Source organism: Lathamus discolor, chromosome 8 (assembly GCF_037157495.1).
Source record: "Lathamus discolor isolate bLatDis1 chromosome 8, bLatDis1.hap1, whole genome shotgun sequence".
In the NCBI taxonomy this organism is placed as follows: domain Eukaryota; kingdom Metazoa; phylum Chordata; class Aves; order Psittaciformes; family Psittacidae; genus Lathamus; species Lathamus discolor.
The window spans coordinates 2,133,635-2,155,586 of NC_088891.1; the positions used below are offsets into that span (position 1 = coordinate 2,133,635).

Sequence of the window (21,952 nt, forward strand, 5' to 3'; positions counted from 1 at the left end):
CTTTATTTGGTTATCACAGTGACTGGTAAGGGGACTGCTTTCCATTACCTCCCTCTACTTACATTAGCTGTTATGATGTAAACCAAACTGTTCATCACCACCATCCAATCTGCTATAAGGAATTGCCAGTATCCCCTCAGATTCATCCTAAAACCTCTGATCCATGTTCTAATAGACACTGGTTTACTCCAAAGAGAACAGTAATTCCTGTGATTATTTTTAAGGAGCAAAATACAAGGGAATCAGAACACTGAAACTTAAATCCTCTAAACATCTTAGCCATAAGACCATCATCTGTAATTACCAGCTTAATGCAGGAGGCACTTATTTTAGGGAAGAAAAAAAAAAAAAAAAAGGTCATTAGAAGGAATTAAAACATTATTTTCTTACCACTCAGCTTTGAAAGGCTTTGCTGGTTTGTTACTCTTCAGGCTGATGAAAAAGGCTCCTTAGATCCACCTGGCAGATCAGGTCTAAATTTTATGCTATTGTTAGAATAACCATGTGCTCTACCTCCATCCACATGCCTCATGGCTTAGAAATAAAGTGTGTTCAAAAGGGCAAAGCTTTCTCCTGATCTCTGCTGGAACCAAGTAGGAAAGCAGCTGTTACTTGATCCCAGGGGGACAGCATGAAGTGACATAATCTGCCCCACTCACCTGCTGCTCCATCGTTTGTGGGTGGATGAAACTCACAAAATCCACTGAGAAGTAACCCAGCACTCCTTTAGATTTACAGGTCTCTCCTATTTTAAAGCAGAGTGAATTAAGAACTGCTGGATCAACAGAACGTTGGGGAATGGTGGTACCAGATGAGCGGAGAGGACCCTCAGCGTGGAGCTGGTCTCCAGATGACAGTATTTTTATCTTGCCCGTAGGCTCTATCAGCATATCCACCGTGAGGTTGGTGACATGCTCCGAGAGTGGGAAGGCTTCTATCACACCACCTAGTAAGAAATGAATTAGCTGTTAAGCTTGTAATCAAATTCACATGTGATGCTCTTCAGAGTGCACAGAGTGAAACCAGCCAGCTCCTGTTGTGCTCAGGCATTGCAGGGGGGACTGCCATGGAGATACAGCAAGTAAATAATGTAATGTGAGCCACAGACCTAGAACCCATGAATCTCTTCCAAGAGAAAGATCTCTCATCTACTATAGCCCTGTACAGTTCAAACAGTGGCTTTTCATCTGCAGATGCTTTCAAGCAGTTCTAAACTGGATATGTCACTGAAGAAATATGATCTTGGGTTGTATGAATGGATCCTGGGCTGTCTCACAGCCCAGCTAATCCCCAGGCCTGGAACAGCAGTAAAATGCAATATTGGAACCTCGGGGGAGTGGTGTCTCCTGCTGCGAACTAATCTTGGAGATTCCATCCATACAATCACAGACTGGTTTGGGCTGGAAGGGACCTTAAAAATCATCCAGTTCCAGCCCCCTACCACGGGCAGGGACACCTTCCACTAGAGCAGGTTGCCCCAAGCCCCTTTATCCAACCTGGCCTTGAACACTGCCAGGGATGGGGCAGCCACAGCTTCTCTGTGCACCCTGTGCCAAGGTCTTACCACCCTTACAGAGAAGAACTTCTGCCTAAGAGCTCATTTAAATTTACCCTCTTTCAACTGAGTCATAAACAATTAAAAAAAATTATATATATATATATATATAATGGCACACAGAGACAGGAAATGGATGATCTTTAAGGTCCCTTCCAAACCAAATCATTCTTGATTCTATGTCTGTGCAAAGCCCCCTCACAGGTACACTAATTTGGAGAGGTTAGACAAGGGTCTGATCTGTGCTGCCTCTTACCTACACGCATGGGCTTGCCTTGAGCTTTAGACCAGTTATGTACTGGGCAGCTTTGAGCCAAAGGTGCCACAAGTGGGTTTAATGCAAGAAGGCTGCTCAGGACTTGACACCATGAGAATATTTGATGGCATGCAATGTATGTACATAGCATCCAGAGTTTACACACAGCTCCTTTCCTGGGCCTATGGGAGGAAAAAGCCATTCTCACAGAGGTGTGCTCATCAGCACCTAGCCTAGATGAAACGTTCTCCCATTTCCCTGCTTCAAACTCACTGGCATTCCCTAAAACCCTTTGCCAAACGTGACAGCCTTTGTACAGTAACCCAGGGTTAAGGAGTTGGTGCTTACTGATTCAGAATCATGCAAGAAAGGTGATCCCAGATTAATACATGTTAAAAGCTTAGATAGGACACATGAATGGTAGAATGGTTGCCTATAATTCATTCGTAAATGAACATTTGAAGCATAATGGAGAAATAAAGGGAGATAAATATTTAAATGGGCCCAAGATTAACAAGAATATGGCATACAATATGGTATAATTACTCCTTATAACACTTAACAGCGACTTTGCAGTCTTATTTACCTTGAGTAAGAAATGTTTGGAGGAATTTTTCCCATGTAGGGAATCGTTTCTCATTGACTGGCTGTACGTGCTGTGCTAAAAGGCCCGGCAGCTCCTGGGAGATCTTCACCAAAGCTAGCTCCTGCAGAAACAAATTAAATAGAACCACAAGCAATTTTACTGCAGAAATGAAAACTGCTTGTGGGGTGATTAAAAACCAGGCCTCCAACAGGCAACCACAAAAAATGTGGTTACTGTTTACCCACAGTCAGGAAGCCTTTTTTAATTTTCCTACTTACTCCTCTTCCCTCCTATTGAAATCTGTCCTTCTCTGAAAGACACCCCCCCACACACACCCTCTCCCGCCCCGTCCCTCTTCTGTGTAGCATCTATTTCATTATAATTTATAGCAATAATTTGATCTGGCAACTGAAATGCTGAAGCACTTGGTAACTGCTGAGGGATCAATACCTGCAGTCAATAACTTCTACATTGTTTAGATTTGGAAACTGAGCAGATTGAAATAGTCACAAATGCCCAAAATAGTTTTAGTGGTTCTATGTTTAAGCTGTTCTATCAACCCAAACACCCTTTAGTTAAAAAAAAGGAGGAATGATCAACCTAAAGCATTTCTAAAGCAGTAGATACCCTTTTTACACTCTCCAGTCTGTGTCATAAATTCACAAATGTATTTGTGCTTCTGTCTGTGGTAGAATCTGATTAGTGTTAGTCATACTATAGGAGATAAACTAGTTTTCTCCTAGTTTTAAATTCTTTCCTCTATTATCACACACACACACACACACAAAACAACCCCATTAAATACAGACACTAACTGCATTGCTTTTACTGTTCAGAAATGTCCCAGAAGTACACGAGCATATAAAGTGCAAGGACCCTGACTCTATTGCTTCAGGCTCCTTTCCTTGCTGCTTCATAAGCATTTGCCTGCTTCCCCTGGGTCTCTTTGCTTCTGTTTTACATCCTCTCTCTTCAGCATCCTGTGCTGCAGAAGATGACCAGCCATCCTCCAATCCTGGCAATGTCCTAAACCACAATCAGATTATCTTGAGCTCTGGAGGGACACGATAAAACCTTATGGCTGACATCTAAGAATAGGAAAAACATAAAAATCTATTTTTTCCAGGCCAGTGAGTATGAAGAGATGGGCTTTGTCATGAAGCACATGATGTCACCAAAAACACAAATTCAGAATCAGCTTACTGTGATTTATCTACCACAATAAGGAGAAGGAGGATGGGCCAATCATTAGGGTATCAAGGAGAGCTAGATATATCGCATTCCTGAACTCAACCAGCCTGGGATTTCAGGGAGGTGACTTTCTGTCTGTGCCTCAGCTGACCAGCCATGAAAGGGGTACAGTTTCTGTCCTTACCTCACATAGAATTAAATACTTATTAAATACTTAATTAAATACTTATGCCTTAAAAGTACTTAGGTGCTTGGATAATGATACTGATCTGGGTTATGTGGACTCCTGTCACATCCTAAGGAGTAAAGTATGGCGTTGACTTTAAACATACTATATCTATAACACAAAATATAACATCAGACATCATGTTAAAAAGTGGTTTAAGTCAGTATATCAATACATGAAGCAGCACAGCTGTAACCTCATGGCAAGAAGAAAGGACCACATAAAATGTGAGATCTAAGTTCAGAATTGACCAGATTCAAGTCTTAACACTGCTTGTTTCCAGCAGTCTGTGAGGAGGAATTCAGTGTTGCTTCATGGACTGGTTTGGGCTGGAAGAGACCTTAAAACTCATCCAATTCCAACCCCTCTGTAGGGCAACGCGGATGCACAGTGCCTGCCTGGCTCAGGAGCATCTCACGGATCAGAGCACTCTTGGTACTCGCTACCTGTGAAGGATGTTGGCATGAAACCTGCTCGCCTTACAGAAGGAAGAGAGAGGATTTAAAGGAAAAACTAATTCAAGGAAATCTGAAAAATGTTCTTGTGAGATCAAAGCCAACATAACAGTGCTTTTAACAAGTAATGCCTCAAGAAGCAAGGTGTTTACAGGCAACCACTCCTTAAGGATCAGCACCTGGAATTCTAGTTCATGGGGGTTGTTTTTGCAACTGCAAGCTCTAAAAAAGGCAATAATCCTGATTATAGGGAGGTTTAGTAGGCAAATTTAAGCCTGGATCCAACATTCACTCAGGAAGTCAAACCTTTTAAAAGGATCAGTGCTTGGTAGGCTAATTTCATTTAAATTGGACAGTATCTCCAGCAGAGCTTACCAATGGTTTATCTCTTGATGTGGCCCAAACCAATTCAGAATCAGAGACTCAATGGAAACAGGGAGCATGTGCTGAAATCCTTCAGCTCATATTTCTTAGTACCAGTAAAAAAGGAGCAGCCGAAATACTGTTTATGTCATGTAAAAACCTTTAAATCTGTACAAATCTGGTTTGTATCTTTTTATAATAATGAATAAGCAAGAAAGAAAATTACCTTTTCCTACCTAAATGTAATTTCTCACCCTTCTGCAAGCTGAATTTTGAAAGGCTTACTTAGAAATGGCAGTTACAATAAAAAATGAGGAGAAAATGTGGCATATGTTGAAGGCGCTGGTAGGAAATCTACTCCAGATAGATCAGTCAGCAAAGAAAAGCCTGTTGAGAAGATAAGTAAATAAACAGAAAAGAGACTTAGAAATAGGAAGAAAGACCTGGGGACAGAAAGAGGCTGCAGAGCAGAATGCATAAGAAAGACCTAGGGCTTTTAAGCTGAAAATCAGATTGAAAGGAAATTATTTAGACCCTGCAAGCAAATAGAGTGAAGAAAGTAACTCCGAATAAGTAAAGCTGACTGGGCCAGGGAAGAATAAAGACAGCAGACAGATCCTCAGCAATACAAAGTGCCACATCCCTGTGGAAGTCAATGAAGCTACGGCAATTTATGCCACTTCAACAGCACGATGACAATTCATATCATTTATACAGTATATCCTTTCTACTGCGATCAGTGGAGCTGTGATAACTTATTCCAGCTGCCTTGAATTGGTCCAGTCCAGCTTATTTTCTGTTCTCAGCCATACCAGCAAACAGGGTGATGCTGGAAGAGGCAGCGACTGCTGTCTGACTCTCCAAATAACCCTCAGTATTTCCTAGTTTGCAAATTAAACTGATGTGATACTGTTTCTAATTCAGACAGGTACATGCTGGCCAGACCCATAATCTACCACACTGAGCAAAAACAATGCGAGTGGTTTATAACACTGGAAATAGTTTTTGGAAGTGATGCACTGGATCCCCATCTACTTAAAGTTTGCCACCTGATTTAAAGCCTGGGCATTTAATTGTTAACTGCAAATTTTAAAATTAAAAAGTGCCAATTTTGCCTTCCACGAGCTGGAAAAGTATATCCTGATAGAAGGCAGCATCGGGTAAACCAGCCATCATTACCAAGTAACACAAATGTTTTTTGTATGTAAAATTGCTTTGTAAAATATTTGCTCCATCTGCTGAAAGTAGCAAAGACAATTTTCCCTGATAGCTAATGGCCCATTGCAGCTGTGTGGCGAGCGATGCGCTGGGCCTGCGACTTGCATTAAGTACAATGGTGAAAACAGAGCACAGAATTCGCCACTTACATCGTATTATCTACTCACTGCTTCCTGAGAGCCCTTCCCTCATTATCGCGGCCTTCGCTTTGGATCAGCACCCAGGCCGAGGCTTGCTTTGACTCGAGAGGCTTTTTGTCAAACCCAGGCACATATGCTATGCTTCAATACAGAAGCACAAAACAGCCACTTTCCGTGACTACAAGAACAAGAAGGTTAGTTCTCTTTCAACTTTCCAGCACTTAAACTGCTGTTCCTTTTTTCACACCACATGGGGCCATGGGTTTCTCTTCTGGCTCATGCTGTCACTCTGCACGTAGAGGATTTCAATATATAAAGATCAAGCGCTTCTTTTAATTCTGAATTCAACTACATCCATACACACAAAAAGCAAAAAACCCACTGGCCTGCCCCCAAAACCCCTTCAAATTGCCTGTTTCATTGTACACACTGCTATTTACCGTACCTCCATTGAAAAGCACATGTTTACATTGTGCCCTGAACTACTTCAACATCTGCTAACAGACCAATAAAAAATAAATAAACCAGGATCGTTTAGAAAGAGAGACCCTTTCTATTTCCTCCAAACACTCCTAATGTGGCAGCAGCAATATGCTGCCAGAGCCGTGTTTGTAGATGTTATCTTGGAAAACACTATCTGCAGGGAAATCAAATAGAGAATCACAACAGCTACCAAAAACCAGGCAGAAAGAGGATCTGAGAGCTCCGTGAACTTGTCAAATAATTCTGCATGTTTATGCACAACATGTTAATTTGGGATTAGGACAATTGTATTAAATAGCTCTCTTTATCAGTAACAGAATATTCCATGTGCATTGCTGTTTTATCCATAACAGCATGTCTTTTTTGAGGTTGCAGCCTTCATTACGCACATATACCTTCAGAGCAAAGAAAAAGTAACATAATTGTCATAACCTTCAAAAATCTCCCTTTTAAAAAACCCTGTATCTTTATTTCAAATGCAGCATCTGTAAATTCAGGGCATAGGGATGTTAATTCTCATAGAAAATGACATAAGTAATATGTGAATGCATCTTTTCTGTATTTTAATGAAATCCCTGCAAATGCACAAACAACCCAGATGCCCTCAGATTAATAGTATTTTCCTAATTAATTTGTTTTCTTCATTCAGTCTCTCTGCATTTTGTTCACTCACCCTCCGTTCTGGTTTGACTCTAAAGAAAGGATTCTAATGAAGCCCAAAAATGTGGTTTCAAGAAGAAAAAGAGACATCACACAGATAATCCACAGCCACTTCCCAGGAATTGTATCTAACTTGCTGAGCTGCAGTGCTAAAGGCATTGTCAGACAAAACCTGCTTTGTGTTTCATGAGCAGCACACAGTTAAACTTCCTTTATTCCCCGAGCTGCCTGGGTGTTACTTCTTGGATTTTAGCAAAATAAACATTTTTAAAATAATCCAAGCAGGCATTTTATTGGCTGCGATAACATTAACGGATTTCAGATTTCTTTAGTGCTCTTGCTTTATCCTCTCCTTCCACACTGTTATTGCTACAAACTGGCACTTAAATTCAATTGATTCAAAATATTCTGGATCCATATGGCCTAAAACCCTGGAGCTGAAGTTCTGATATTGCCTCACTGCTGTTTTCTAGCATTTGCCTCTACTTCAGTCCCCAGATGGTGGAAGTAACATTTAAACCTCCTTTCCTCTGCCTTGTACAATAGACCTTGGCATCATTTCAACTGTTTACTCCGGTAATTAACAGCACTGATACCACAACAATTACAACTCCTACAATCTTAGCACAATAATGCTATGAATTAGTGAGAGCTAATGGCTGGAAGGTATAGTGGTTCCAGACTGCGAGATCTGTGCGGTTTTAGTCTCAACTAAAAGGTACAAACAGCACGCTCGCGGTACACAATGATTACCTTGTAATTAGTTTACACAAAGCTTCCTATTTAATGGCAAAACGCTGTAATTAACGCGTGACAGAAAATCAAAGGGTACTTTGTAAGCATATGAAAAATTAACACTGCAGGCCTATAGCTTTATGTACTGATTAGAAGCATATTAAATCAATAGGACATACAAACCAACAGCTTGCATATCTGATTATTGCAAGGCTTGGGAATGGATATCCTGGCTTCAATTGAACCAAGGGATACAATTATCATGCTTTATTTTACTTATGATTTGAGAATCACCTGAGACATCACCGTGGCAGATACACAGATATATTAATGAGCTGAGTGAGAGCACTGTCTGCAGCCACAGTGAATATTACAATTATTTAGGATATACTGCTGACAGAGCACTGCGTGTACCAGGAGACAACCTGCAGCTGCATTGTTGTATAGGTAATCAATGTCTGTCTGAAGTCTTTGGGTTCTCTCTCTTTTTCTATTAAACATCATCTCAGTTATGAGGAATTTTAAAAGCCTGCCAGAACGCTGGAAATGCACCTTGTGAGGAGGTGTCAGAGTCCCTAGCCCTCTTCAGGCTGAGGAAGGAACACACCTGCCAGGGCATGAGTGGAGTAACGCAACAGCAAAGGCAACTGCCCAAGAACCCTTTCTGGACTTCAGGCGCTACACTAAGACCAACTCAATTACTTGCTGTTTATTCCAGTTGAAGTAATATCTGTAGCGCTGCCATAGGGCAAAGCGGTTGGTGATACAACAGGCGATGGGAATGGTGAAAATCAGATTGGGCCATGGCAAGGAAAAAACCGTTAGGAAGTTGAACTGTGCTCAAAGAGGGTCAGAAATGATACATGGCATTGCCAGCATGCTCTCTAAAATTGCTTCTTTGGCAGTGTTATGGTTTTTATTTTGACCTGCTTACAATCATATGCTCTTTATCCTGAATTCCTTCAGTAAAGAAGTAAGACATGGTACAAAGGCTTCAGCTCGCTTATAGTGCTTGCAGTTCATTCAACCACTAAAGAATCCTTTCACCACTATTCCTAACCTCAAATAATCACAAAGTTTATCTATTATTACAGGACTTTCTAAAGTTGACCAAAAGATTTTATTAATTTAAGGGAACATCTGTCCTTTTGCATCATTTTTATCTCAGCCTTTAAAACTCTTAATTTTCCAATAGGAATCGATGCAAAATCTTGCAACCAGTGTCTGAATATTGCTTTGTGCAACCCAGACCAAAAGCTGGATTTTCCAGTTTTGTCACCTTTTGAGAAGATTCTGATTTCCTTTTATGCATTTTAGTGAATTTACCAAGATAGGGTCTATAAGGAAAAGAAACCATGACAAAATACCGTGACACAACCAGAGGCAGTAGGATTCAAACGCTCTAACATTTAAAACAGAAGGCTGCCCAAGCACATTAAATAGCTTCTTTTCTTCTACAGCAGATATTTAATGGAGGATTTTGAAATGGTTGTGTAGCCAGGGCCAATTATAATGGCTTATTGAGAGAATATTTGTTGCTTGGTTTTCTGTGTCTTGTTCTATTCTTGTCTTTTCAGCTCTTCTTTATTCCCACACTTCACCCTTTCTTTGTCTTTGGTCTGATCTTATCTTTAGGATTGCTGCTAGGTGAAAACTCACATGAGGCTGCTGGTCCTGCTGGTTAATTAAGAGTCACAACATAATAAGAGATATTAATTTGAATACTGATTTAGATACTATTTTGAGTTGTATAGTTATAGGGTGGCATCTCTGCATAGTCTAGTATTATTTTACCTAAAAATGGAACTTAAGAAAAAAGGCAACGCTAAGGGGAAGGTGATGTTACCTTTCCTCTAAAAGGGAGGAGGACATCAAAAGTTCTGAGAATCTGAGGTGGCAGTTTGAGTCCCAAGATTCAGAGATCAGGAGGTATAACAGACTTTGATTTATCAATCAAAAGGCACCAAATCCACTTTGTAGACTGCTTTTCTGCCAATCTTCAGCTGAATTCTGAGCAGGCATCTGAGCACCTTTCTTCAAGGTCATGACAGTATGGCTTTCACAGTAGAGAATGTCCCTACAAGTGCCCTCAGGGGTGCTCAGTGTGCACATGTGGAGGCAGCAGCTCTCTTCATATAAACTGTCATTAGAATGTGGGCCTCAGGATGACAGACCGCAGCAGTGCACAGTCAGATGAAGGCCTTACAGAGATGTTTGGCATGGTTTGTGAATTGAACACTTTATGCAGTTGCAGAATAATTCTTCAGATAACTCAGATACTGCATTAACAGGGTAAAATAGCTCAGTAATCCTGTCCTGCACTTCTGCTTGCCCGACATTCTATCTGAAATGAGGAATCTAAAATCAGCCTCATTTTTAGATGGAATGCATTTTTTACACAGTTCAAACTTACAAACTATATTATTTTTAATCTGTTGCCTACTCCCTACCAACGAGGCAAATCTGGGTATCGTGTCTTAAACTGCTATGCAAATGATGCTATTTGTAAGTATTAACATAATTTAGTGCTTACAGTCATGTTCTCATTTCTAATAATTCTAGCAGAATGGCGAGGTTTCCAGTGTACTCTTAGCCTGCAGGATAGTCTTTCATCAAGAAGCTGAATTTTTTAATAACCTGCCAGCATCCGTTTTGTATGTGGCAGCCGATGCCAATGACACAATGTCTTCATTATCAAAAGAAACAGGTCTACACACTGTAATAGGACATTAAAGCATGCCTGTGCTCATAAACTAATGCTTTGATGTTTAAATGTGTATCATTACAATGGGATTCCTTAACAAAGGAGGATTTTAATCCTCTGCTCTCAATGGTAGTACTCAGTGGAGGCTGCAATTCATTAGATAGAAAAGGTCTCCTATACAGATTTGAACACACATATTCCAACAAGAGGTTCAAAATGGGCAGCGAGGTCCATACTTTTCCAAAACCAGCTTTAATACTGGGCTGGATTTATGGAAGCATTACTGCTGACTCTAAGAAATTAGATCAAATACATTATTCCACATAGATTTTCCAACTTCCAACCCATGTTTATGTTTAAGAGCTTTAATGGGTTGATTCCTGGTTGCATCGAAGCTGAATATAAAAGTGATATAAAGGGGAGCCAAAGCAAGCCAGTTAGCACTGCATCCATTCCGGAGTCACTCAGCCACAAAGAATCCAAAAGACACAGGAATGCTAATAGGGAATTTATACCAGCAAAGAACTAGACTTGGGGAATGATTCTTGTGCCCCACTGACTTAGGTGCTGGGTGTAGTACATGGGTGTACAGTTAGTTTTATGACCCTGAGAGCTCAGTGGCCAGATGCTGACCCTACATTGGCTCTCCAGGACTCTGCTCTATACTGCTTGACTTGCCCAGAGTGAGGGATCTTAAGCAGATCAGGGAAATCAGCCCTTGAGCTTTACATCATCAGCTCTATTTTATAACATGGAATTATTTTATAGTTATCGAATGCAACAGAACCATAACCAGCACAATTTGAAATTTTAATATACAATATAATTCAATCAAACAAAAATTTCAAACTGGTATAGATTGAATTAAAAATCAAAAGAGCTATAATGAGTAGTTTATGTAAATTAAACAATCCTTTCTGGATACATTCCTTCTGGCTTTAAAGCCATTACATTAGGAATGAATTTGGCACAATATACAGAAATATCAAATGCTTATTGAAATTAACACATTTAAATACCAATGAATATTTAAACTACAAATAGTTTTCTGAATGGCAGAACTAATGAAGTCTGGTTTCTTATGGATTTTTCTGTGGTTAAAATGTATCATCTTACAGCCTCTCTCAATCATGTGGATTCTTGGGAATTTACTAGTGCTATGCTGTTCCCTCTAAGTATTTATAGGGTCTCTCTCCTTACCTAAACACCTCCTGTAATGAAACATGCAGGACAATTTCCCAAGACCTCAAGCATTCGTACACAGCTGAAAATAACTTTATTAATTATTAGTGAGGGAAAACGTAGAAAAAATAATCCTTAGAAAACCAGATTATAATGACTTTGGATGTGATTTCAAATTGATTAATGTTGTTCAGCTGTATTAATCCAACCCTTTGTTCCAATAATTCCAAGTTTCTATGTAGATACAAGGCTCTGCCACCTGTATACTTTCATTTACACATGTCCTCACTTTGGATAAAAAAAACTGTAAAATTTGCAAATTAATTATATGAATGAAGTATTACTTACTCCACATTGGATGCCAGGCTTTCATTTTCATCTATATTTAACGGTTTTATTTGAACCACTGTTACTTGCTTTGCACAAGCTAGTCTGGGCTCTGTAATATCCACTCTTAGCTAAGTCTTAAAATGAAAGCTCAGAGAAAGGGTATAGTGTGAGGAATAACCACAGTGGGCCACAACATCAGACAGGGCACCCCACTCCTGTGTTACTTACTTGTGCCCACTTCTCACTCCATGTCTCAGGGCTGTGTTGCTGACGTTCCTTTTGCACCCAGGGGTAGCATTTCAGATGTGAAATAATGTCACAATAGGCAGTACCATTTCCTCCACACTCATCATTCACTTTAAACAGCCAGCGCTGCACTTCCATATTGTCTACGATGAGCTGGCTGAGAACACTGATCATCTGTGGAGCAATCACACAGAGATATTTTGGGCTATGGTTCTTCAATTTAGACTTCCAGTTTTCAAATAACTGGACTTTAAATTCATTATCTAAACACAGTTGCTTTATCCCAGAGATGCTTATGTTGCTACAGTATCTTGGATACGCAGCACAATGAACCTTGAACATCTTCTGATGAAGGCTCTATGGCATTCATCCTGTACTTGAGTCCATCAAACAGCACTGAGCACCTTTGCTGGTCAGAGCAGCTGTGCTCTGAGAGAGGAATTTGCCTGTCCAAGCTATTTTGTGTGATGAGGATCTAAGGCTTTGGATAATCAGTACTGCTCAATAAATGTTTGTGACAGGGAACGACATGGGGTGGACTACACTATCTGCAGTATCTGAGAAACAATTGCGCCAGATTCCAACACCAGCCAAACAGCTGGGAAATTTTCCTACTGGAGAGCATGTTCTCTGGTTATAAATGTAGGAAGGAGTTACCAAGCAGCCTTTATAAAAATGCTAATTATTTATTTGTGTATGTACACAGATTGAAATGGCTTTTAAAATGCCTTCTGACCAGCTGGTGTAGGATGCAATTAGCTTCTTAGAAACTGCAAATGCCTTTGAACCTGATAGAAGTGTTTCAGATCCTGTCACGTTGGCTACAGCCTTCTACATTTTTACATAGTAATTTGGGGGACTTCTGTTTCTTGTTTTTTAATTTTGTCCTAAAATACATTTCCATGTGTGTCCTGGTGCTATTATTTGTGGCTTTTGAGAATCACTTAAATGTGTTTTTCTTGATGACTCCCCTACAGTAATGAAGAGGATCAATAACACTGTAAGGACTGTACCAATCATAAAGAATTATGTGCTATCCTTAAGTGAAAATGGAATTGTGCTTTAGCGTAGCATCGCCTTGCTTTTGATTATTTAACCCAAAATGTCAATATTTCATACAAGCAAGCAGAAGGAGAACTTCCATAACACTGTAGTAGGAATCACAAGTATTTGATTCACATAAATTATTTAACAATAAATCGTTGGGTTTTAGATCATTGATCATGTATTTATTTCATCTACTACAGAAGTTGCAGTGTTTGTGTAGCTGAGATTGTTTTCAGCATTAAAGGTGATTAATAAATAGCAAAGCAATGTGAAAAGCCTCTCAAAGAAGTAGGAATACCTGCAAATCGTGGCTTTCCTTTTGCTGTCTGAGACATAGCACCACCATAAAAATATATTTAAGAAGAATCAGTACAGATCGTATTTAGACGTATCATTGGAGATTGCAAAAGCAGCTTCTAGAATGAATGCACTGAATGCCAAATAAGCAGATACAAACTGAACCCAATACAAAAAACTCTTGTGCCTTGTAGTTTAGGTAACATTTTGGTGTTTTTTCTTAGGGGTCATGCTAATGAGATAGGTGACTTCAGCAGTGGTAAGTTGGATGCAAATCAAACTTTGGTTGCAGATACGTTCAGTGAGCCTCAGTTTGAAAAGACTAAGTGCAAGAAATGTTCCCTTCATTAAATACCTGATTTTCCCAGAGTTCCTTGTTCTATTTTCTGTCACTGGTAAAGCTCCAACTAGTTGCATTGAGGCCACAACTTCATCCATGGAGCAGCAACACAAACTCTTTGAAATAACTGAACCAAACACCCTTATGTATTCTCAAGAGAGACCATGAAAAATACAGAACAATTGCGTCACTGCCAGACCAGGATACAGATTGCATTTAATTGGTCAGGCAGAGCCAAGGAAGAACCCAACCTCGCACATGGTTTAATGAAACCCAGTCAGGGTCTGGTCTAATCAATAGAGTCATTGTAATCATACAATGTCTGCATCCCATCAAGTGAAAACAGGGACCTGCGAGTTGCCCCATCCCACTTACCTGCTCCTTGTTGTAGATGTCTGACTCTCCAGGAGGGATTGGCACATGGGCACTGGCAAAAATTCGTTTACTTCCAGACTTGGTACTATAGAGATGAGCCACTTCTGGCACCGAGCCTAATATAGGCACATTTAACATGTCAGCCACAGCTAAATCATCATTGTGGGGGACCCCTCCAACAATGTAGGCAGCTTTGCTCTGGAGAAGAGTTCTTATTCTTTTGATAGTCTTGGGACTGTACTTCAGCAGCGTGGCCAGGCACATGTGATGCTCCTGGAGAAAGATAACATTATTCTTGTTAAAAGGTGTTCTTTTCTATTCCCTGAAACTCATTTATAATGTTGCACACAATAAATATATTATTAATAGCAGGCTGGGTTATGACCTATCCTGTAGCTTAGCAGTTTAAATTGATAAAAGCTGTTGGGGTGAGGCTCCATAATCGTGCACATCTTTAGTGTGCTGGAAATGGGCTCATTGGGAATAGAACTAATTACTACACATCTGTATTTATTTGATCCATGCGGAATTATCCTTCTGTCAGTCGGCAGAGAGGCTGGTGGCCTTTGGATAATAGTGATTCATCTCAGCAACACTTCTGGCATGGTTTAACTCTAAAGCTCCTAAAAATCAATAACAAAAATGAAGAACACCCTCCCTATAGCAGGGAATGTATTTCACCATACAGTTCAGCAGTGTTTTAAGTGATTCTCTGAGAATAAACCACTTTGATTTACCAAAGCTTGCTCTGATCACATTAAATTACTGGGGATATACATTTCCATTACATGGTATTTCTGATAGCTACTGTAAATGGAACTGCAGAGTACTCAAGGGGTGGTATTTTTTGTTGTTTAAAGTACAAGGGCTTCAACTTTTTGGAAGGAATTTTTCATTTCTTCTAAAAAAGAAGTTCTGTTGTTGAATGAGCTGATCATGGCAGATGCTGTAACATCTGAATTTAAACTATCAGGTGAAACCTCAAAAATATTTCCTACCACATATCCTGTGCTCAGCCTGCAGATAACCTAATTCTCTTTGCAAAGATACAGAGGTGCATTGAGGTTGAGACAGACAGGGATGGACATCATGCAGACATAGTACAAGAGGCATCCACTGCAATAGATTGCCATAAATCATATCTGTTACAAGGAGAAAATCATCTTTACATTTTGATTTCATCTAATTTAGGCCCTAGCCAGGAGAGTGTCCCTTTTCAAGCCAGCATAACTAATGGATTTGCTAGGGATTTCCAGGACTGGGGAACCCAGAATATTTTCCTTCAAAGTCCTGGATGCTCCTTCACAGGGTCTCAAGTATAAATCCTGATTTGGATGGAGATGAAGGTGGAAAAGGAGATGGAGTAGCCCCTGGAAGCAGACATAAGGAATCCCCTTTTAACAGTTCCTCAGTGCGTTGTCACACCAAACAGCTCCAAGAAACACCCAAGTCTCTATAAAAGTCAGATATACTGCAAGGACAGTGAGGATGTTAAGTCAGAGACTTGAGATACTCTTCAAAGTTCTAATAGGAAAAAGGGAGTCACACGAATATAAGGACAAAAAGAACAACAAACAGATTTCCTGGAGCCTTTTTCCTCCTATCAGTTTTAAACTCCAGACTCTCCATGTGCCAATTCCTGTTTCTTTTCTCCTGAGCGCTGGGATAAAAGCCGAAACATGGTCCATTCTGCTGGTGTCATGGCTGAGTTCTGCCACAGAGAGAACAGGATCAATTTCCAGCCCCGGTCACTTGCTCCCTGGGGCCACGAGTGGTGATGTAGGGACGAGATTTGCTTTGTGTCTCTCAATAATGGATTTTACAGTTAATTAAAGAGTGCAGGAAACAGGCTGTAAAATCTAGTTCATTCCTGCTTTGAGAGCGGTAGAGCTGCCATGATATATTATAGGAATGTGAGTAGCAGCAGGTAAAAGCAGAATGAAGGAATCCTCAGAATTCCTTTGATGAGCTCCCTACACCAGAGCATGTAACTGTTCCCAGTAAATCACAGCTGCACCTAGAAAAGAAGCTTTCTTTGGAAGATCTCAACAGAAATTGGAAGAGTGAAGGCAATACACAAGAAGACGCCTGAAAACAGCATACTTATACACAAACTCGTTCAGCCAAATCACCACAGCCAGAATCATTCATGAAAGACATTTTCCATTCCTGGACAGCCCTTCCATGTTTAGCAGCACATCTTTTATCCATAAACTGATGTGGTTTAGATTATATTTTTAATATGTTTTATGTAGAAGGCTTCTTAAAACTTCCAGTGTTTGGTAGTTAGTACTGGAAAAATCACCCAGTATCCAGAGAAAAAACAGCTTCAATTGTCAAAGTGAAACTTGAAACAATTTCATCAACAGTTTTCCATGCTAATAATTCCACTTTGCAAGGTGAAGGCCCGGCACAGGCAGCTCTGATTCTTGTAGGTGTCCAGTATCAGATAAAAGAACAATACTGAAGCCAGCTTCTGAACCCACAGATATCACCTTGATGCTTTTCTCCAACTTAAGAGCAAACAGAAAACATTCATGCCTACAGAATTCATTCTAACTGTGGCAAAGCTATCAGGCAGCTCTGACTCAGGGGTCCCCCCCTGCACAAAAAGAACACTCAGCACTTCTCTCACTTCAGTGTTTTCAGACTATTTCAACAGAAGAGGATTCATACATAGAGGAAGTGTCTTGCTGAACAGTATGCTAGTGTCAAGCAAGGAAATATAAAAAGCTTCTTTCCTTTCTGAAGCCATTGGTTTCAGTCTCTATATGGTAAAGCAAATACTTGTTCAACAACATGACTAGAAGAGGATTATTAATATACGTCAAAACCAGGAGCAGGGTTTCAAGAACAGACCCCAGAGATGGAAGCATAGCACAAAGTTTCATAAAACTCAAATCTCAGCTGAGACCCCATAATAACTTATAAAATTATTATTCACTGTAAGGAGTGTTCACTGCCTACAGTGTTCTCACAAACACTGTTCACAGTGTACATTAATTAAGGTCTCTTTTTAGACCATGTTTTATCACCTGGGTTTTAAACTGATTTCACAGGTTCAGAACTAGTATTTCTATATTAAGTTGGTTTTAAGTTGTGCTTTTTAGCAAGTTCTGCATTGGATTTCCTTATAAGAAACACCCCAGACTTGACTGATTGAATGCTGGGCTGCCCAGAGATAAAAGTTGGAGTAATAAGAATGGTTTATTGCTACAATTTGCTTAGAGATATAAATCTATCAAGTTCCCAGGCCCAAGCATATAGTAAGAAGGGACAGTGCTCTACAAATAGCCAATATAAGACTATCTCAACTAAGTCCATAAAGCTAAACTAGGATATTTATTTCCGATGCTCTAACTAGTAGTCTAATCAGTAAAGCCCTTAAACTTGCAATAATATTTCACTGATGTGTACCAGAGCGTTACAAGTTATAAAATTTCCAATTTAATTTTACTGCATCCCTCAAGCTGTAGTAATTAGAAGACAAACTCACAGGGAAGCTGTTTATAGCTTCAGGGGTGAGAATCCTGAACCTGTCCTGCAGGTCACCCATGGCCTCGGGGTTCCCAGATCTAACAGCTGCCTGCAGACCCAGGAGTTTATTGTAATACTGCAGTAACTCCTCACTCAGATGAAGGGGGCAGATGTAGATGACGTCCACGTTGGCATCTAAAACAAAGGGGCACAATGTTCATTACTGGAAGGAAGGTAGATTCCATTCAGAGGAGCAATCCGCTAATTCCCGGTCGCTTGTGAACAAACAGCTTCCCAAAAAGAGTGCTGGAAATAAAACGGAGATCTGCAATTCCCAGATCTTAGTGGTTTAACCGCTTTTTTTGTGCTTCAGCATTTCTCTGAAGACAGGTCAGCAACCCAAAGGAATAGTTGGGTTTCAAAATTCAATCTACAGAACATATTGGGGGCAGAATTTGGAAGTGTTGCAGGGGGATTTCTGTGCATGACTCCCATTAATATCAATGGGAATTGCAGCACTGCTTTAAAAATATATCCCATTAGCTTCAGTAAATTATAAAACTGAGCTATTCAGTTTAGAAAGCTGATGAAATTGCAGGTTTTGTGCTTCCTGGATTTTTCATGGCCTGTTCCCATTCTTGTCCTGTCCATATAAAAGCTCACAGTAGGATACCATTAATAACTACTGTGGAGCATGTGAGTGTGAAGATTAGCTACTTAAATACCACAGTGTGGAAATCTGCTTTTCTGTATGCAAAACGACTTGGGCTGAAAGACAGTGTATATGCAAACACTCAGAGGTGAGAAAGTGGAAGTCTTTAATGCATGTTTGGAAAATCTTAACTACTCTGCTCTTCTAAAATATTAATGTTAATAGATGAGCTAATGAATTAACAGGCCTTGCAACATCAATAGAACATGGTGCCAAGAAGCACTCCTAGATTGTGATCCAACTCCTGCTGAAATCAGTAGGAAGTCTTCCATTGTCTTTTCTGGGCACAGGAACAAGAGCCTGGGAAGTGCCAGGGACAACTGCTATTCCATGTGAGTGAATCAGAAGCAAAGCAAGTGTCAGACTAAGAAAACCCGGAGTCTTAACATTATAAAGGAATAAGATATTCCATCCATTCACTTTGTTTTGCCACACTGCTGCAGGCAAACAACCCATAGTAAAATGTAAGGCTGGAATCTGAAGTGAAGCACTGAAGGAGTACAGCACCCAACAAGCAGCCCTGTATTTGAAGCCCCCACAAAGCCTTTATATAATACACTTCATTACTATATAACTTCTTAAACATAAATAAAAGGACAGTTCACTAGAACTGTCAGTCAGTACTCTGTTGCTTTAAGGCATTTACTCAGAGTTGCAAAAATGAGCCTCAGAATTCACCAGCTTGGGTACAAAAAGACTCTTTGGTTGTGTCAGCTGTAAAGCTGGACCACACTGTCAAAAATGGACAAGCTTAAGTGAATCTGTTGAATAAAACACTGCAGCACATTTTACTGCTCTTAGCACTGCCCTGTAAAGAGATAATGCAAGTCTCCTTTGGACACAGTGGGGATCCAGAGACAGATTAACTCATGGGAGGTCACAACAAGCAAGGAAATCCTCTGGGATTCTCAAAAAAAAAAAAAAACCCAACCAATATGGTAGATCTCAATACTCTTCTGCCAGGCAGAGGTAAAGCAGCTGGTCTAGGTAATAACTTAGTTAGTATTTGACTAGCTTGAATCTTACTCATGGTCTGTTCTACACTTTACACTAGTTTTCATGTTGACAGATCTTAAAGTGAGAAAACTCCTGGTTAATGTGTTCACTTTGTCTCTTTAAGTTTCTAACTCTCATTTTAAAGCACCCAAAAAAATCTGTTAAAAAAATAAAACTGTACTGTGGAAAACCAGTATTAGTGCCTAGATAATATATAAAGGCAATTACATTATTATTTTAGGCAACTGTAAATTTCTGGATCCAATATATTTTGGTTACAAACTTACTAAATGGCATTTATAAAATAATAATGATACTGAAATATACATGGATCATGTGAAGTATCATGAAGTATGTCATTCCAGGGAGCCAGTGGGGCTGGTCACTGACAAATCATACTCCTTACTGCTTTGCTTAAGAGAGGACTGTTATTCCAGCAAAAAAAACCTCTTTAAAATGCATGTCTTCTGCCTCTTTTGCTAATTTAAAAAACATCAGTTTAAATAAGGCCTTGCTCTTTCCTAGCACATCTTTCTCTCCATATGAGCCTGAGTGAACACCAGCAGAATTAGCTACCTAATTTTGTAGAACACTAAACACTTTTGTGGTGCTCAGCATGCCACAGGATGAGGCTGCTTTACCTTAGCATGGAGCTGGGAAGAATCAGCATGTTTTTCTTATGAATAACGTGGTCAGGAGCAAATGCCATAGCAGATAAATTGCTTCCAAGCTTATATGTTCTCCATATTTACCATTAATACACAAATCCTCAACAGTCATTCTCTTTTACTTATTATGGGCAAATAATGAGCAAAAAATAGGCAGCCAGCAGCTCAGAACATACCCAGTATGTCACACAGCCTTCCCATCTGCATGTTCTGCCGGAGAGCAAGGTCAGGAATATGCTCACGGATGCCTTGGGAATATCCTGGAAAAAAAGTAAAGCCCACCCCCCCCCCACCCCGAACTGTATTCAGAAAACCCTCAGTATCAGAAAGAAATCAGACTTTACATTAAAAAAAACTGTAGTGAAGGTATTTCAAGTGTCAAACATGGCATAGCACTAAATGCATCATCTTTATGAATTTTCCTGTATTAGTGTATGAATTTACTTGTATCAGTGACCTGATATAACATTCAATTTTTTATGTAATGAGATATTAAATACAAACCTAAATGCTAGACCTAAAGAGCTTTATATTTCAAACATGCAGACTGAGCATTTTGAGTTGTCTTTACTGCTGGGTTTTATTTTTAAACACTGAAAAACCTGACACCATCATTAAGGAAGGATCCTGGTACATTTTGTCCTTCACACACATAAAAGGCGCTAAACGCACTTCATTAAGGAGATGTCTGAGCTATACCTGATCACTTTGTTGCAGAGGATGAGTGAGTGGCAGCCTGTCTGAGCTTGGATTATCTATCTGGAGGTCAGACTCCAGCTGACTGCACACTCACATTCGAAGACAGCAGTAAATGACATGTAACTATAACCTCTAATCCTGTAATTTTTAAATTCAGTTAATTCTAAATAAATCGCAGCGTATGAACACACACAGTGAGTTCATAGCTGCGATAGCTACGATTGAATTAATAAGGAAGTTAAGCTTAACATGTCACGTTTGGCGTAAAATCTTGACTAATCCAGTAACAAGATCCTTACATTTCCATATATCCACACACGACCAATCACCTGAAATGTATAAAACCCTCAGTATGGCCATAATGTGCTCAGTATTTCAGTGCTTTCATTTTGGAAGACAATAATAGTGGATCCTACAGGCAAATTACAAGGACAATTCTTCCAAGTAATCAGCATTCTGAGGTGCTATGGCAATGATACTTCACACACAGAACATAATAAAATATAGAGGAATGGAAATCACCAGTTTTAGTAATTTCTTGTAAAACTTACACACAGTAGTTAGCACAATGGAGCCAGGCACCCGCAGAACTATGTCAAAAGATATTGATTTTCTTCTCCCACTTTAATATTAAGCTACAGTAATATGAAAAAGTTTGCTTTCATTAGTTAAACTGTAGTCTCAAGACTTCACTTTGTTCTCACAGGTGCGGACCAGTTTTAAGCCATTAACAATGCTGCCTTCCAATTGCAAACATAAAATGTAGCTGCTTCCCCTGCACTAAACTGTCCTCTTGAAAACACATTTGGTTTTAAGAAATAAGTCTGAGCAGAAAAATAACATGCAAATAGTACTTGGAAAATCAGTCATTATTAGAAAGGAATAATGGTTAAAGTAGCAATGAAAAGTTAAAACTTGCATGTTGCTGTGGTTCTGCAGATGCACTATAGCATAAACCACGACAGCATCGCACCAACTACCACATGTACTCTTCTTTGACAGGTTAATAAA

The 21,952-nt window shown here is 39.7% G+C and overlaps 1 protein-coding gene across 13 annotated transcripts in view; it reads right to left on the reverse strand.

Annotated features, from left to right (window-relative positions):
* The window catches only part of IQCH (IQ motif containing H), a 70,118-nt gene that overhangs the window by 16,159 nt on the left and 32,007 nt on the right, over positions 1-21,952 (reverse strand). For 12 of the 13 annotated variants that reach the window (XR_010614537.1, XR_010614538.1, XR_010614539.1 and 9 more), the window contains 6 exons: positions 20,419-20,502; positions 17,886-18,061; positions 14,390-14,662; positions 12,313-12,504; positions 2,398-2,518; positions 660-946 (listed from right to left, as the gene is read on the reverse strand). Coding sequence is in view for 10 of the 13 variants with exons in the window: in XM_065688176.1 (XP_065544248.1) it covers positions 660-946; positions 2,398-2,518; positions 12,313-12,504; positions 14,390-14,662; positions 17,886-18,061; positions 20,419-20,502 (1,133 nt within the window). In the remaining 3 variants the exon portion in view is untranslated. The remainder of the gene's footprint in view (positions 1-659; positions 947-2,397; positions 2,519-12,312; positions 12,505-14,389; positions 14,663-17,885; positions 18,062-20,418; positions 20,503-21,952) is intronic. The other variant, XM_065688173.1, reaches the window with a different exon arrangement.